Here is a 16,501-nt window from a genome sequence, read left to right as displayed (position 1 = left end):
ACCTCGAATCGCCTTCCGTACAAACGCCGTACTTCGTTTCCACTCCATACAGCACCTCTCTCCTCCGGGAATCATAACACCGCGCTGAAAGAAGTAGAGCATATGGTTTCATGTGGTGGAGTGTGTGTCATTATAGAAACATGGTGGTCGTCTAATCAAATATGTTATCTAAGAGCTAGAAACCATTGACGCCAAGTGATGTAGTATCGACCACACATAGGGGCAATGCGAAACTCAACATTTCGTTACTTGCCTTTAACCATTGCTCGCCGATTATCTGAGTACAACACTTTTTTAACGCGCCGCCAACTGTTAAAAGCCAGACCTCCTAATATCTCTTGACCATCCTTCGCCTGGTGTGATAGCATATGATATGTCATCACGTAGAACAGTCCCGTTACGCATGGTCACGTGATCTTACAGTGACAGATGGTCACCGACCACTTGGCCTCTAAAGAACGCAATTATAAATTCGTGCACCCCCATCGCCTCACACATTCTTCCACAGCAAAGAGCAAGTAAACGAATGCTCCATGAAGTACAATATGTGCACTGCCCAATGCCAATTTGAAGACACACCACTGACCAGTCGTTCTCACTAGCTTTCATGTATGGGGCATGATCAAGAGAGAGATATTGCCTCGTATTTTAAGAAATGAGTCTTCCTATATACAAGAAGCAGTAACCTATTTTATTTTGTCAATGAACATCACACGAACACATCTGAAGTGGCAAATTTCTGTGAAACCGGGCCAATATTGCAGCATTTCACCACATGACTACAGTCTGGTAAAACGCCATTAAAAAGTTCTGATTACGGGTTACTTTGTTTTCAGCTTTTTTTTTTTCGTCGCGTTTTATTATCGCAGTTTGTACCCCTGATTAAAACAACCCTCAATTTGCACCTTTGATGAGATGATTTCCCCTTTTGTCTCTACATGGTGCCACAGTGCTCCAATGTCTCGAATGAAGCAGAAGCCACGGACCACTAAAACGTTTTTACGAGGCCTGCGTCAACGTGACGCACGAGCATAGGTTTAGGAAACTGAAATATGAACGCTTCTTTATACTCAAATTATGTAATAGTCAAATGATGGTATAATTTTTATTAGTGATAGCACATGAGTTTCGCCGACATGTGACCGCTATCGCGTGCACGACTCCTGGTTTCCAGCATCGGGCTGTATCACGTCTTTGCCATTCAGTTGCCTCCGTTAATGCTTGCATCATGCCAGAGCGCGAACACGACCCCGTGTTGCCTTTTGTGAGCTTGTCCTCCGTTTTTCTATAGGCATGTACTGCTCTACAAATACGGTTAACACTCGGATTTGCAGAAGCGTGAGAGAGGGGGCCACCCGCTACAATTCCTAAAGAGAGCGCCGATCACGTGCACCCAAGAAGTAGTTTTCAAGATGCGTCTTTGCGTAGAAACCGCTGTCTTTGCATTGACTGTATTAACCAGTCTTATGATATTGAGTTCAACGCTCGAAGGGTGCATGCATTTTTTCTGGGCGGTTTAGTGTCGTTGTTCATTGATTTTTGTGGCCACTAAGGCAGTTTTATCGTATGGACCTACACTTTCTAAATTTTGGCCATTAAAATAACGCAACCTTTATAAATATTATAACAGCCACTGGGTTGGCATATCGAGCATGACTCAGAACTAAACTTCTGTAAAATAAAAGTAAAAAAAAACACGAGCTACAGATACCGGCACCTGCGGTCGTCTTCCCAAGGTGACTCTGAAAAAAGACCTCATTATGGTATATTTAGGAGAGTGGTTCCCTGAGCCCAGCTTTCACTACCATTTAAAAACGGGGCTGATAGTCTCTCTGTCTTGACGCTACGATTTTGAATCCAGTTCCATTCGTAAGATCAATTTGATAAGAATTGCATGCGCCTCTTGCAGCAGATCAAACAGCACACTAATCAAATGTATCCACAGAGTCTCTTTCTACCTTGCGCAAGTATTGAATGAGCTCCTCCTGGTAACATGGATCAGAAACAACCCTTTCATCAGCATTTTTTTTTTTTTTCACCTTGCTCTTGCGACACTTGTTCTCGACTAGGTCGAAGTCACTGGCACATCGGCAGCGGCGCCCCACGCACCGCGTGTTCTCTTCGCTGCACTCTGAGTCGTCAAGGCAGTCCACGGGTTCGCATGTTCCGTTGGTCATCACGTGACCGGCCAGGCACCAGCAATGGCCTGCGTGGTAGAACGACAAGTAGTTTATACTGCGTTCTGTTACAGCTATTTTGCCTCAATTTTAAACTCCTAAAAATCGTCAGAAATAAATTTTGCATTAAGCATGCAGTCGCAAAATTTGGAACAAAGGTACCAAAAGCATTAGTAAAAGTGTAGCTAAGCTCAGATACGATTCACGAGTGGAAGGGTTTCTCAAATGGCTGCCTTTACAGGCGTTGACCTGTTATCATGATTTCGCAGTCAACTATACCTTAGGCCTGCCATGAACTAGCAGGTGCAGCTCAATAGCAGCTGCAAAAGGCTGTTGACTACACGTTCCGAGAAAAGCCCCATGTCATTTATTGGAGACTCCCCTTAAAAGAGGGCTTCGGCTACTCCATTTTTGCTTTGTATCTTACTGAAGCCAAAAGGACTGCAGCAGCACATTTCTGTGCCGCTTTCAAAGGTATACAAAAGACAACATGGACGACAAATTCTATTCTGACAGTACGACTAAAATTATGGAGACCAGCACCACACTCATGCAACCTCATCGTTAAGTTGATGGGAACTTTCTAAGATTTTTTGCAGCTGACGCGGAAGTGTGCGATAAAATGCTGTTGAAATTTGCTCAGCTTTCTCAACTACTATAATCTCTTCTTCCTCTCTTCTAACATACGCAATATTATGCCTTTTATGATAGCGTATATTTGCACTTGTCTCTACCACAAGTTGCTGCGTGCAGCTTTTTCTTTATTTCCTCCACAAAACTGTACATATTACGGAAATAACTTTTCCTTTTCATCATCCCATAACACTCCTTTCAGCCTGAATACTTTTGGCGAAGCACCGATGTTGTAAAACCACTGGTGAGAGGCGACACGACAAAAATCACGACATAAATTAGAAAAACTAATCTAAGCATCCACGGTAAGATGAGCCCGTATATCTGTCGAACGGGCACTTAGAAACTACCCATCCACAAAGTAATCCAAGCAAAAGAACGCCGACTGAGCTATCCCTCAATGCACTTGGTAAACTGCTTTCACGCCTGCAGTGTTGACGGGGCAATCGCGGCTAATTACAACGCCTGTTCGCCCGTGCTCCTCTGTCTCACCTCCGTCTTTATCGAGCATTCTCTCCGCCCCAACAGTAGCGCAGAATTCGCGAGATACCAAGTGATCAAGGCGCGAAATAGTTGTTTTAAAGAGCCCCACCACTGAGTGAGAAGTAATGGCGCCTGGTGGAACAAAGGCTCCGAGATGCACATTGAGATGCACATCGTCCAAAACAGTTTGGCGAGGCGTTGGTACACATTCTCATACAGGAAGCCCTGATGTCTGCTCAACTTTCAAGCACACACCAGCTCACTCTCGAAGCCGCGCTGCGTATCACACAGAAACACTGAACACTTGATTGGAAGGCATGCAACCGCTGTACCTCAATTGGTAGAGTGCCGTATACTTTTTACAAAGAGTGTGTGTTAAAGTCTCGCGATTGGCGTAGTCGTCTTTTTATGTTTTCTACGATATTTTCCATCAGAAAAATTATGCGACCAGTTTCCTACTCCAGTCAGTACCGTCCTATATTACCGCTTTCACTGGTTTTTACTGGCTGCTGCCTCCTTTCGTGTAGCGCTTACCCTCGTGGCAGGATGAGGCGGCTCCGTGGGCGTCGGTGCACATCTTGTGACTGACGCACTCGAGGGGAATGCAGCCTTTGTGCTTTAGCACGTGACCTCTGCCGCACTCGCACTCGTGGTCCTTGCACACCGACCACTTACCCAGCTGGCCGCAGTCGTCGTTCGAATGGCAGTGCAAGCGGCACACGCCTGCGCAGAAGGCGTATTCTCAGCAGCGCACCGAAGGCGCTTCCTTATGTAATGAGATATAAAACTGACAAAACGAGCAGAACTCTCCATCTGAGACCTGCGGTGTCCTGTGTAGCCGGGTAACTTACTCCGGCAATGATGGGTAGTCGTAGACACACCACTCCCCCAACTACAAGTTGTGAGGCTTCAAGGAACCGCCGAAAGTACATATGGTGCAAGACGGTCTTTTAAGAGGAGAATGACGAAAGCCTACCCTTGCTATCCTATATTTTGCCTCCCATCGTTAGCCTCTTGTGAGCATTCGTTGCAGTGCTACATATAATTATAAATAGTTTACAGGAAAGGAAAGGCGCAGTATCTATCACACTTTCTCCGACAAGTGCGTTTGGACGGTACACCATCGCTCCTGTCGCGTGGCGTTCCTTGACGCGCGTTCCAGTGTGACATTGCTGATGGCAGGGACCAGCCTCGGCCACTCAGAACGCGGCAAAAGCGGGACACACTTTGTCCGCGACAGCATGAGCCATTCAGCGCACGGTAAAGATCCCCAGGTGGTCAAAATTACTCCGTAGCCCTCCACTATGGCTCCTCTTTCTATATTTCCACTTTCTCCCATCTTCCTCCCTTCCCTTACGGCGCGGTTGCGGTGTCCACAGAAAACAAGTGAGACAGTTACCGCGCCTTTCCCTTCCTATAAATAAATCAGTTAAAATCAGCTAAGGTTTTCGCCTTAATATAGTTGGGAGCTTGCAGTGTGCACTCCCTGTCGCGGCAGCTAGGAAACAAGAGTGTCTTTTTACACTCGTCGCCACGGGGCGAAGGAAAGGCGGCTGGCGACAGCTGGAAAGGTCCATGGCGAGATCATTACTGCGGGCAAGGTGCCGAGGTCGATTACTACGACCACAGAAGCAAGGAAAAACTTAGCTGTTTCAGGAGCTTCAAAAGGTGGAGACAGTTCCAGGCTAGCAATACGCTGGGTTCACCGCCCGTTTCTGTCTTGAATGCAACGATAACGACAAGCATTCAACCATGCTTCTGTTCTCGTTGTTTTGTTGCCTTTGCTTTATCATTGTAATGTGATGTGCCTTAGAAAAGAAGGGAAATAGTTGTCTCGGACGAATTTTGGTGGGAACAGGAAAGAACGTGCGAATTTTGTCTGCATGGGCTTTGTTCTTTTTTGTGCTTACTGGGTTTAATTATTTTTTTTCTCAGTGAAAACAAAAAGAATTAATTGCCTTACTCTGGTGAAGTTATTGTAATGTAATGTCATTACTTTTTGGATGCGGTGATTTGTGATGCAATTCGTTTATATTTTGTTTTTTCAACGAAGTAATTAATTATGTAACTTAATTATTTTATTGCATCCGTCTCTCCCCAGGTCGTTAATTGGTCTTTATTTCATCATCCTCAGTTTTTTGCCTTCTGCCTTTGGGCCCGCTTCTCCGTATGGTCTTCCCCGTATCGGCCACCCGTGACACCTGCCTGGCCTTTCATTAAATAGTTGCTGTAATATTGGGCATAGTATACACTTTTCGTTTCTGTGAGAGCACTGTGTAGGTGCCTAACTGCGCTGTCGGGAGCTTCTCCCTGTGCGGCCTCCCTCAGCCGTGGAAAGAACGCACAGTGCGCACCTCTGCTTTCGGCCCATCCGTCGGCGCACTCGCAGCGACCCGAGGGGGCGCAGTGGGCGTTGATGCTGCTGCAGTTCTGTTCTCTGCATGAGGACCAAAGGACGCTGCGGGACACCAGTACGCTCAGGGACTCGCTGGTGCGCATGTCGGTGTGTCGTAGCTGAGCCTCCACTGTCAGCTCCACCGGGCGGTCCACCTGCATCGCGGACAAATTTGTCTGAATTAAGCAGGTGGTCTCCATTCTGGTCACCGGTTCACTGCGGCTATCGACTGCTAGTACCGTTCATCTCTAGGCTGTCATTACGGTAGTGCATTTCAGATGGCAAATGACGTACATAGCATTGAATTTATTTTCTTGCCAACCTTTTAGAAACGCTCGGATCATCTCTTGTTGGCCAGGATTATCGCCAGCGCTAACCACAAGCTTCATTTCAACTTCAGCATGGAACATCGAAAGACACAAAAAGGTTAAAAAAGCAACTTTAGTCGATGCTTCCAAAGAGTTCATATAAATGTACATTGCACTGCGTTTGAATTCCGATTTGTTTTTACGCATTGTTCAGTCCTATATTTACATTTGTTTAAACAAAACAATACTAGGAATTCAATGGATATTTGAATTTATTCATTAATTTCTCCAAGATCATTTGGTCAACGCAGTTCTCAAATAATGGATTTATCAGGATATCTGGCACTTGCGGAGTACAGAATAGAAATCGTAACACAGTCATTGTTAACAATAATAACGTAATCTTACTAGCCTCCGGGCATTACACTCATAAAATTACTGTCCTCTACTAACTGATCTGCACGATGAAAACGCACTTGAAAAGCATGATTCCGTACGTTGACTTGACCATATGTCACGGAACTGGCGCACATATTTTATTAGGTCAGCGCAGTGCGAAGAAAGCCCGCGCGGCGTCTACATAGCAAATTCTAGCACATTGTAGAAACGTCTCCCTTTCCTCGCGAGACGAGCGCGTGGCTTTTCACGCATCGCCGTCACCCCCGCCTTCTCATCACCCTGTGACGACGGTGATTCACCCTCCGGAAAACGTTTTTCTGTTGAGATTATAGTACTCAGTGATCTTATGGTAGGTGTTTAGCCTCTCCTCGGGTTCTGTGTTGTCGACCTTCGTTCGACGTTCGTCCGGTGTTAGATACCTCGGGCAAGCACGTGAGCCGCTTCGTTTCCAGACACCGATTTGTGGCCTGGAGTCCATTTTATTGTGGCAATGGCCAACATTCATGATTCGTAAGCTTGGGAGACCCTTCTACAAAGCGAAAACCTTGAGACCAAAAAGGAAGTAGTTCGCCTGGCAGCTGAGGCCACGAAGAATCAGTGTATTCTTGCGCGCTTCTATAGTTGCGGAGTCCCAGTCCCCTATCTGGGTCTGCGTACTTGAGTAAACAGGGGAACCTCCTATATCGGTGGCAATATAGTTTTCAATCAATCAATCACCCATCCGGAATATACTCGTCCTCTCCAGTAGTTTCGGCTGCGCCTAAACAATGACAACGTTCGACTAAGCGGGAGGAAAAGGGGACGCTTAAAAGAGCGAAGTTACGTATGTATGTGCGCGTCGGCCTTGGCGCTTCGTAACAGACAAACGCAGTGCCCCCGATGTATTGAGGTCGCGTCGCTCGAGCAGCCAGCCAGCGTCAGAGCCAGTGTTGCTGCGAGTTAGCAAGTGCTACTGTTTGGCTCCCGTGGTCAACCCGCTACTCTGCAAGCCCATCGATCTGCGAGGGAGCGGCGCTCGTCTACATGACGGCCACATCGGGACTCTCTAGACGTCGATCTGCGATAGCGCCCGGTGGACAATTTAGTGTTTGTTTGTTTGCTTGTTTGTCTGTTTATTTATTTTTTTTATTTGTTTGTATGTATGTATGTATGTATGTATGTATGTATGTATGTATGTATGTATGTATGTATGTATGTATGTATGTATGTATGTATGTATGTATGTATGTATGTATGTATGTATGTATGTATGTATGTATGTATGTATGTATGTATGTATGTATGTATGTATGTATGTATGTATGTATGTATGTATGTATGTATGTATGTATGTATGTATGTATGTATCGTTTATTGTTCAGTGTTGTAAAGCCTCTTTGCTTCTGAAGCTTCTTTTTTTTAAGTCGATATTTATTGCCTGAGGGCATCAGTAGGTTATGAGATGAAGGATGAATAAATGATTAAATGAATGGAAAAAGGTTGGCTGATTTTATGAAGTCCAGAAGTGAGCGATGATGAGGTCCCTGCGTCCAAGTGACGTATGAGGCAGGATTGGTTGCTGAAAGGCCAGCTATGCTCAGGTGCCGGATTCGTGTTGGCTTGAGTGCTGGGCAGTCCCACAGCAAGTGGTGGATGTCGGCCTCGACATCTTCGTTGTTACAGATCGGGCATCCTGGGCGAGGATATAAGTGTTGGAAGTATGACCACGTCCTAGTTACTGCTGGTGTAAGGGCAACACCGACCCGGATCCTCCTAAGCGCAACCTCGTCTGCACGGGTGAGACCGCGGGGAAGGGATATCGCACACGGAGGGATAAGTGCACGTGTGCGGCGCCGGAGGTGCTCCTTTCTTGACAAAAGGAGGGTAGCGTCGTCGGCTTCGAGAAGCCGTGGGATTGATGCGTCTTGGTTCACGAGGCGGGTTTCAAAATCAGCTTGACTTTGGGAAGGCAGCAGATCCCGTGGGACCCACTCAATGCGTATTGATTGTGGGATGCGCGCCGCAAGCTGGTGGATGTCCTGGCAAATTTTAGGGCAGCGCCTAACACGTCGGAGCAGACGTACTGCTTGAAGTGCGTCAGTGCGGATGACAACGTGGGCTGTAGGGAGCACGGTTATAGAAATCACGGAGCAGAGTGCGTCCTGAACTGCCACAAGCTCAGCGCAGAAAGATGTAAGTGGTTTCGAAAGCTGAAACGTAGTTGTCTGATTCAGGCTAGGTCTCCGTGGACAGTAGATTGCCGTTTTGGCAATCTGAAGATTCTTTGGTTGCATGCTTTGCATTGCCTTTCTGTGAACCTCTTGTCTGCGTATATCAAGTGTTAGTGCTAGTGCGAATTCCTCTGTATCGTCTCTTTCTGTATAAAGCTTGTTTTGATTGTTACTTCTGACTCTGACCCTTCCTCTGGCTTGAACCGGCTAAAACTGAGCATCAAACAACCACCCCCTTCTGTCACTACAGGTAGTTGGCTACCGGCTGAGCTTGCCACGCGTCAAAGGCATCATCTTTGAGACTGGTGCAGCTACACCCCACAACCGCCCCCCTCACTCTTACGCATGTCTGGAAGTGTGCGCACCATTAGGGCGCATCGTTAATAACACTATAGTAATAATTAACTGGTGAAAACATAGCGTGCTATGATCACTCCGAAAGCGATGGCGATTTGTTCATGGACGAAAGTGGAAAAGCAACTCAACTCGCTCCATCATTATTATTTTCCAACTCACGGAAGCTGAGCTGTAATAAATGACGGCACTTTGCCGATGGGGATGTAAATTTTCTAAGTAATCTAATATTTATGAGAGTGTGACATCGCATTCTCGTGAAATATTACACTTTCTCCATGGAGGCGAATGTATAATAAATATATTTTCCACGCAATTTAGGTAAACCCTGGGGACAAATCGAAGATTGTATGAACCGATTATTGCATGCCAATTAAAAAGATACACTCTCTGTCACCGTAACTATTAAAAGTAGAAAGTGAAAAGAAATTTGATTGTCGCTACCATTGGCTGGTACTTTAAGCAAAATGTGGTCAACTCACAAGCTTTTGTTAGAATAGTAAGGGAGGCGATTCCAATTTAGGAGTCGGATAAAATGGCATTTACTTTTAAAATGATAATCACAAAGTCCTATTCGTATATATGTCATACGTTTGATTCGAGCTCCCAGTTCCCGCTCAGTTCGGACCTTGTTGTCAATGCCCGGGTCTCGAGCGAGCCTCCGAGGTCGTCCTTTCTCGCCTAGCATCGACCGTGAATTCCGCATAGTTTTCTTTTTAAGTAACAAAGCTTTTCCTCCTCCTCATTAACGTAATTTCTCCAACCGTAAATTGAAAGTTTTCTGCCGAGCAAACATTAAAATACCTACCAAAAGGGAGAGAAAGTTTATTCACAAGATGCACTAAATGGACCAATTTCGTTACATGCTCCCGTTATAAAACAGGATAGCACACTACCCTGTGCTACCCTGGAATAAACATGTTTTCAGTCAATCAATCACTATGGTATCAAAGATGAAGATCGACACAAAGTCCGCGTTTGACCTCTCTCTCTCTCTCTCTTTGGGCCGGTGAATCCACCACGCTTCACAAAACAGGCCTCCCTCCACTCATGTCAAGTTAGCCTTCTTAACCACCAGCTATGGCCCACTTTAGCCCAGCACGTACCTATAAATCCTAATCTGGCTCTACCGACCGCTACCTTTCACTTTAGACTTCAGGTGTGAAAGAAGCATGAAAATTATTTTATCAATGTTAAACGTTATCAGACGGAAGTAGCATTAGGCGCGGGACAGTATTCATTTTGCTGTGAATTAAGCACAGCAATCAGCGTTCCAATACAGGATTGGAAAACGATTTTTGTTAATGAAGGAACAGGACCTTGGGAGGAGGATCCATAAAGAACCTCTTGCGGAAGACCACAAGGCCTTTTGACTTCGGAGGCACGAGAACAGTGTGCGTATGGTACAACACGTTGTCTACCAGCCAGGTAATCTGCAAACGGAGAAAAACAGAGTCAGTCTAAAAAGTAACATCAATCCCAATGACATTACTGTTACATGACAGAAGTCTTGGCCTGAGGCATCTTGATTTTAAACCATCATCCTAAATGCCTGAGCTGCATCGGCAACAGAAGTGCAGTTTCGAGAGACGAAGGTCAGCTTGGAGCCGTGGTCAACCTCATTGAACCTGTGTTCTTACGTACAAAAACTTGCTTATTAGAAGCGTTCTCTCCGAGACCGGCCGGCATTGTACAGGGTCTTCAATATTTGGGGGCTGGGATTTAAAAAATTCCTATGCAAAATCGACTGCTCCATTCCAGCTGAAATAACGTTCACAAAGTAGCAAAATATCGTCTATGTTATCTCATAAGTGATTAAACATTGGTACTTGCCTAGATTTTCCGAAATCGAGGAAAAACTGCTCTCGGCGGCGTACACAATTTTCGCAGAAGAGAGTCGAAAAGCTATTTTAACATGATACGTCATCTGCCAAGCAGTGAGACAAGCTCCATCCCGGCCGTTGGCGCGCTTGCCTCGCTGCCCGACAGATGACGCATCATGTCAAAAAGCTTTTCGACTCTCTTCTGCGAAAATTGTGCACGCCACCAAAAGCAGTTTTTTCTCGATTTCGGAAACTCTAGGCAAGTACCGTTGTTGAATCACTTATCAGATAACGTAGACGATGTTTTGCTACTTTGTGAACGTTATTTCCGCTTGAATGGGGCAGTAGATTTTGCATAGGAATTTTTTTAAATCCCAGCCCCCAAATATTCAAGACCCTATAGTTTACCATGTCGCACCACCTGTCAGTCGCCAGTAGCCAGTCACGACTCGTTCAAAGGGGATACTTTGGAGGTTTATTGTTTGAGAACTATAGAGACCAAGAAGATGAGAGCAAATGTATTGACAGTGATGACGTACTCTTTCTGCGTGCTGGAGAATCTTACTTCTGAACTTATCGCCACATTCACAACGACTAGTTGTGACGACGGTAGAAGACCGACAGGGTGTACTAGGCGTTCTTCATTCCTGCCATTTTTTTTTAAGTGCGTGCACTACCGTAGGCCCTGCGGTGGTGGCCGGATAAACATAATTGAGTTTCTCCGCATTTATCGCAGCTGTACAAGACTCGTGTGTAGTTTTATGAGAAAATCGACTGCCCTTCCGCGCTGAAATCAGTTACAGCTAATTACACGCTTTTATTCTGTCACTCTGCACCGATTTTTAAGGCTGCGGGTGCACGTTTGTGTCGCTTCACTTTATCCAACACGAACCATTAAATTCAAGTTCAGACGTATAGCGTGCCGAGTCGGCGAGGTAAAACCCAGCTTCTCTTGGTATAGCTTATCCGCCCACCTGTGTGTCGCCGTACGTGCGAAGCTCGTAGTCGAGGACGACTGGCTCGAACTGCTCGAAGGAGTACGGTTTCCGGCTCACATTCAGCGCCATCTTGAGGTCAGCTCCCGACGGCCCGCGCGGTGCGTCGTGGCACGTGAACGCGCGGCTTTTCCCGAAGAAGGCTCGACCCTAAAATCAGAACACGACGCGCAAATTTCGGACGAGAACAGAGAGGAGGCTTTTATATAAGACATGTAGGTGGGACAATCGTCTCAGTCTCCTAGGGAGTGGAGAAAGCGGTTCGTTGTTCTTTGTCTGTATGACAAGTGACGAGAGAATATATTCGCAAAGATGCTTTGGAATATTGTGAAACTGAATATGAAGACTCCAAAGTCAAACACTAGGCATTAGAATGCGATTAAACGCAGCCATACAGTTCAGATCATAATTACTAGCTTTTGCATTAGGCTTTCATGTATGGCTCAAGCATTAGGACTCCTCCGAACTTGAGCCTACCCGCTTCTAATACTCTGCACATCCACATTAGAGCCTAGCCTGCACTACTTACGACGCAGGACCCTTTCCACGATGTCGCATATACACCTTACTGAATTTCAAATCTCTTAAGGGTTCTACACCAGTACTGAAGGAATCTGACCTATTCTACAAAAACAGCGGCCAACGCGGACTCTCTGGCACTCCTCAGCAAGCGCACTTTGCTTCCGGCTTCTTAGTATTGCACAGACGCGGCAGATCACAGAGACGTCGCGAGCGAGGCACCGGAATAAGACAGAAGAAGTTCCCCCAGCGCGGCACTCCGGTCACCTCTAGCACGCCAGACCTGCCATGGTGGTACAGCTGTTAGGCCGCTCGAGTGCTGTGTGCAAGGATGTGCAGGATTCAATCCCGGCCGCGGTTGCCACTTTTCGATGGAGACGAAAAGCAAGGCGTTGGTGCGCTGTGTGATTTCAGTGGACGTAAAAGAATGCCGGGTGGTCAAAATTTTCGGAGCTCTTCATTGCGACGTCTTCTTATAGCCTGAATTGCTTTGGGGCGTCAAACGCCATAAACCAAATCAAACCACCAAAAACGAGCAGGCACATAATGAGTCTTTAAATTTAGTAAGTTCAAGGTTCAATACCCGTAGTAATTAGCTGAATGAGGGATCTTTATCAAGACGTAGCATATACTGGAATATAGGGCTGTCTGCTCCGGATGCGGAGATGCGCCAGCAGAGACTTCCACATATTTCACTTGAGCGCTCCAGCTGTTCGACCCAGTGCGCGTTTTTTATTGATACCTTATTGATACGTGAGTGATGTCTGATATCTACAACCAATCAGAAAGCACTTACACTATAAGATGGCATGTTTAGACTGGGAGCACTGCTGTAAAATTGGATAGCATAATTTACAGATCACAGTTCCTGTGCTCTAGACATCCTTGGAGCACTGTACAGGTGTTCGTGAAAGTAAAGGTAGAACGTTAAGTGCAATCATGCCTGTCTCGACAGATATCTCGCAGGTATGCTAGTGAGATTACGCACTAGACATCACTAGTTCAAACACTTAGCTTATACATTTCACTCTCCCCCAGACAACGTAAACGACGTTACAAATTAATAGCGAAATGCACTTTAACCTTGTCTTCAATTCTAATGGCCCGCTAGGCTCAAAACTTTTGTTATTTGATTTCAAGGCACATTTATATCCAAGCATTGTTGTTTGAGCGTTTGAGGTTATGAAATTGGTACCTGCGGACAAGAGCAGGGCGTGCAGGGTCGAGCCTGCACCTCGTGGCAAGGCTTGGCGCCGGCAGGCGGACACTTGTCGTGAGCCCTCACACGCACTCTCCAGCCGACAGCCCGAGACACGTTCCCGCTACGCGCACGGCACAGGTAGCGGCCGGCGTTCTCCACCGATGCGTTGCGCACCAGCAGCAGCCGACGGACTCTGCGCAGCAAAAAAAAAAAAAAAAAAAAACGAAGTCGTGCTTTAAGCCTCGGGAAACCCGTAAACCAATGCGAAAGCGTGTTGGTCGAAGGTTGACGGTGACCCCACAATCAGTGGTCAAAGGTCATTTCCACCATGTCACACAATGTCTGTATAAGTCGTGGTTTAACTATCGGGAAACACGTAAATCATTGTGAACCTGTGTAGGTCGAAGGTGAACCCACGATCAACTCAAGACCACGTTGACAATGTCTGTCAGGGAGATCGGGTAGAGGACGTACCAGGCTATATATGACTTGCTATGGACACACTGCTGCTATATTCAAAGTTTCGTAAAAGACATATACTCAAGGTTGGGTGACACATAAAATTAGTGACAGAGTATGACTGTGTGAAGTAGCGCTTCCTCAGTAAAATAATAGTCTATCTCGCCGTCCCCATTACGTGGAAACATGAAATGAGTTGGAGGGAAGGCGTACCGCACTCAGCGCGTCTCATTTCTGTTTGGCTGTGTCGCTTTTGCTACACGCTCCAGATATCGACAGAAACGTGAGATAGCTGTAAGCCTTTTCAGTTTTGCGAAATTAAACTAGGTTTGCCTCCGCGTTGACGGCGTGCTTGAGGTGTCCACTAACAAGATGTTGCTAGGCAACTAGGCTGACACACAAGGTCCCAGATTTCTACTCGACTGGTGGCGGTTAGAACATTTATTGGCTATTATACATCACCCCATAAGGGACCGGTCCTTACAAACACTAGGTGGAGATCCCTAGTTTGGGAGCCCTGTGGCGGTTTTTCGCTGCCCGGGCGCGCCGGACTAAGGCTTGTTGGGCCAGTAAGTCGTGGCAGCCGAGCAGGATCGCCTCCTAGTCCTCCCGGGTTAGGTTGGGAATTGGGGGGAATAGCCGGGTTGGAAGACTACGCTCGACAGTGTGGGCAGTTGCCACTAAATTTGATGTCCGTGTGAGCGCTCTGGCACGAAACATAGAAGGGGAAAAGATCAACGGCATAAGCGACAGCTGCCTTCAACCACGAATCAAAGATTACAGGGGTGTACATACGTCTCCTTACATGCGAAAATGGGAAAGCATTGCCACTTCCGCACTAAATTGCGTAATGGGTTTGTTGGGCGTTTCATTGCTTGCCCGATGACTGCGACTATTCAAAATACGTTTGTTTGTCGCATGTTGTTTTGATGTTTAACACAATACTGACAATTTCTTGTCTAGGCACGTTCCAATCACGTGACCAGTTCATCGCGTCACTACTATCATTGATTCTCACTAACTATCACTGTCGTTGTCACTATTACCAACCCTCACTCTCATTGAGCAGTCTTATCAGTAACCATCTAATCTAAATAACGTCATATGATTCCCAATTATGTTGGCTTAAATTTCGATTGAGTTACGCTATAAGGCATGTCTTATCTCATTATCATTGACTACCATGACGCAATTTGTACGTTGCGTTGCTATGACATGACACTACCAAAAATCATCTACTGTTAATTACCAGCTTATCGTTAGCTTCTGTCGTTCTTAACGCCATTATCTCCTGCACGCATCTCGTGGTGACATACCGAACTCATGTCATCTATGAGACAAAAAATGTTTTTTTTTTATTAATATGCGCTGGAATTGAGCGAGTCCAGGAACAGCGCCAGTAATTGTGGGAAACGAGAAATATACAGCTTTGTAACATGAATTGCAATCCAAGTGAATTACCTCAGACCTTGGATAATATATTTATTGACTGACACCCGCCGTGTTAGCGCAGTGGTTACGCAGCTCGACTGCTGTACACTAGGTTGCGAGACGAAATAGCGGCTGCTTTCCCAAGCGGCGAAAAGCAAGGCACCCGTGTTCTGTACGATCTCAGTGCACTTTAGAGAACCCCCAAGTAGTCGAAGTTTTCGGAACCCTTCAGTGCGACGTCTGATAGCCTTAGTCTCTTTGCGAAGTTAAACCCCTTAAACCAAAACTATTTATTCATTGACTGGCTCAATCTTGCCTGCACATTTACGAACGTACTGACTGAACTTATTGATCGATTGATCGATTGATTGATTGATCGATCGATCGGTTGATTGATTGATTGATTGATTGATTGATTGAGTGACTGATTGATTGATTGATAGATAGATAGATAGATAGATTGATTGATTGATTGATTGATTGATTGATTGATTGATTGATTGATTGATTGATTGATTGATTGATTGATTGATTGATTGATTGATTGATTGATTGATTCCAAGACGGCCTCACCTGACAGGGATGGAATGCGTGGGCACCGAGAACAGGTAGGCGCTGACCAGGCGGCTGTCGCGGGTACAGGTGACATGCGTGTCGGCGTGTGTCTCCAAGACGTAGGAGAGGCGGACAGTGTCGCCCAGCGACCAGTCCCGGGCACCAGGGTTCTCGGCCGTCAACTTCAGTGACGAGGCCTGGGACAGGGCACCACGCATGCCTTGTACAGTCTGAAGACGAGGCAACAAAAACGAAAGGGCGAAAAGGGCAGCCATAGCACTCTGGCCGAATGGAGAACCAGCGCTGCAGCACACTTTGCTTCATCGTCTTCGTCTTACAAAACGGCTCGAGCTTTTTAGAGCGGAGGCAAAAACTTACACAATCACCAATCATGCATGTTGCAGCTTGAACGCTGTCGAGTTCTAGTGAAAAAAAAAAATAACCATCAAAGCGGAACAGATATTCGAACCCAGGAAAGTCTCGGGGAAAAACTAGTACAGAGAGTCGCAGCTATCGCTGCAGCTTTTTTTCTCTTTGTTGCAAGAAAAAACTTCTGTAA

General features: G+C 46.1%; 1 protein-coding gene across 4 annotated transcripts in view; it reads right to left on the bottom strand.

Moving 5' to 3' along the window:
* LOC146178973 (uncharacterized) overlaps positions 1 to 16,501 on the bottom strand; it is a 152,060-nt gene that overhangs the window by 6,420 nt on the left and 129,139 nt on the right. For 2 of the 4 annotated variants that reach the window (XM_084578679.1, XM_084578683.1), the window contains 8 exons: positions 15,961 to 16,139; positions 13,492 to 13,690; positions 11,757 to 11,927; positions 10,279 to 10,392; positions 5,648 to 5,843; positions 3,828 to 4,016; positions 2,040 to 2,206; positions 1 to 84 (listed from right to left, as the gene is read on the bottom strand). The exon at positions 1 to 84 is cut by the window's left edge and continues 321 nt beyond it. In XM_084578679.1, the coding sequence (XP_084434805.1) occupies positions 1 to 84; positions 2,040 to 2,206; positions 3,828 to 4,016; positions 5,648 to 5,843; positions 10,279 to 10,392; positions 11,757 to 11,927; positions 13,492 to 13,690; positions 15,961 to 16,139 (1,299 nt within the window). Of the gene's footprint in view, positions 85 to 2,039; positions 2,207 to 3,827; positions 4,017 to 5,647; positions 5,844 to 10,278; positions 10,393 to 11,756; positions 11,928 to 13,491; positions 13,691 to 15,960; positions 16,173 to 16,501 lie in introns of all 4 variants that reach the window. The other 2 variants (XM_084578682.1, XM_084578681.1) reach the window with 2 other exon arrangements.

The sequence above is a fragment of the Amblyomma maculatum genome, chromosome 9 (genome assembly GCF_055883805.1).
Source record: "Amblyomma maculatum isolate TAMU_Amacu chromosome 9, ASM5588380v1, whole genome shotgun sequence".
In the NCBI taxonomy this organism is placed as follows: domain Eukaryota; kingdom Metazoa; phylum Arthropoda; class Arachnida; order Ixodida; family Ixodidae; genus Amblyomma; species Amblyomma maculatum.
Note: the sequence above shows the minus strand (reverse complement) of the source record. Positions and strands in the feature narration are given on the sequence as shown.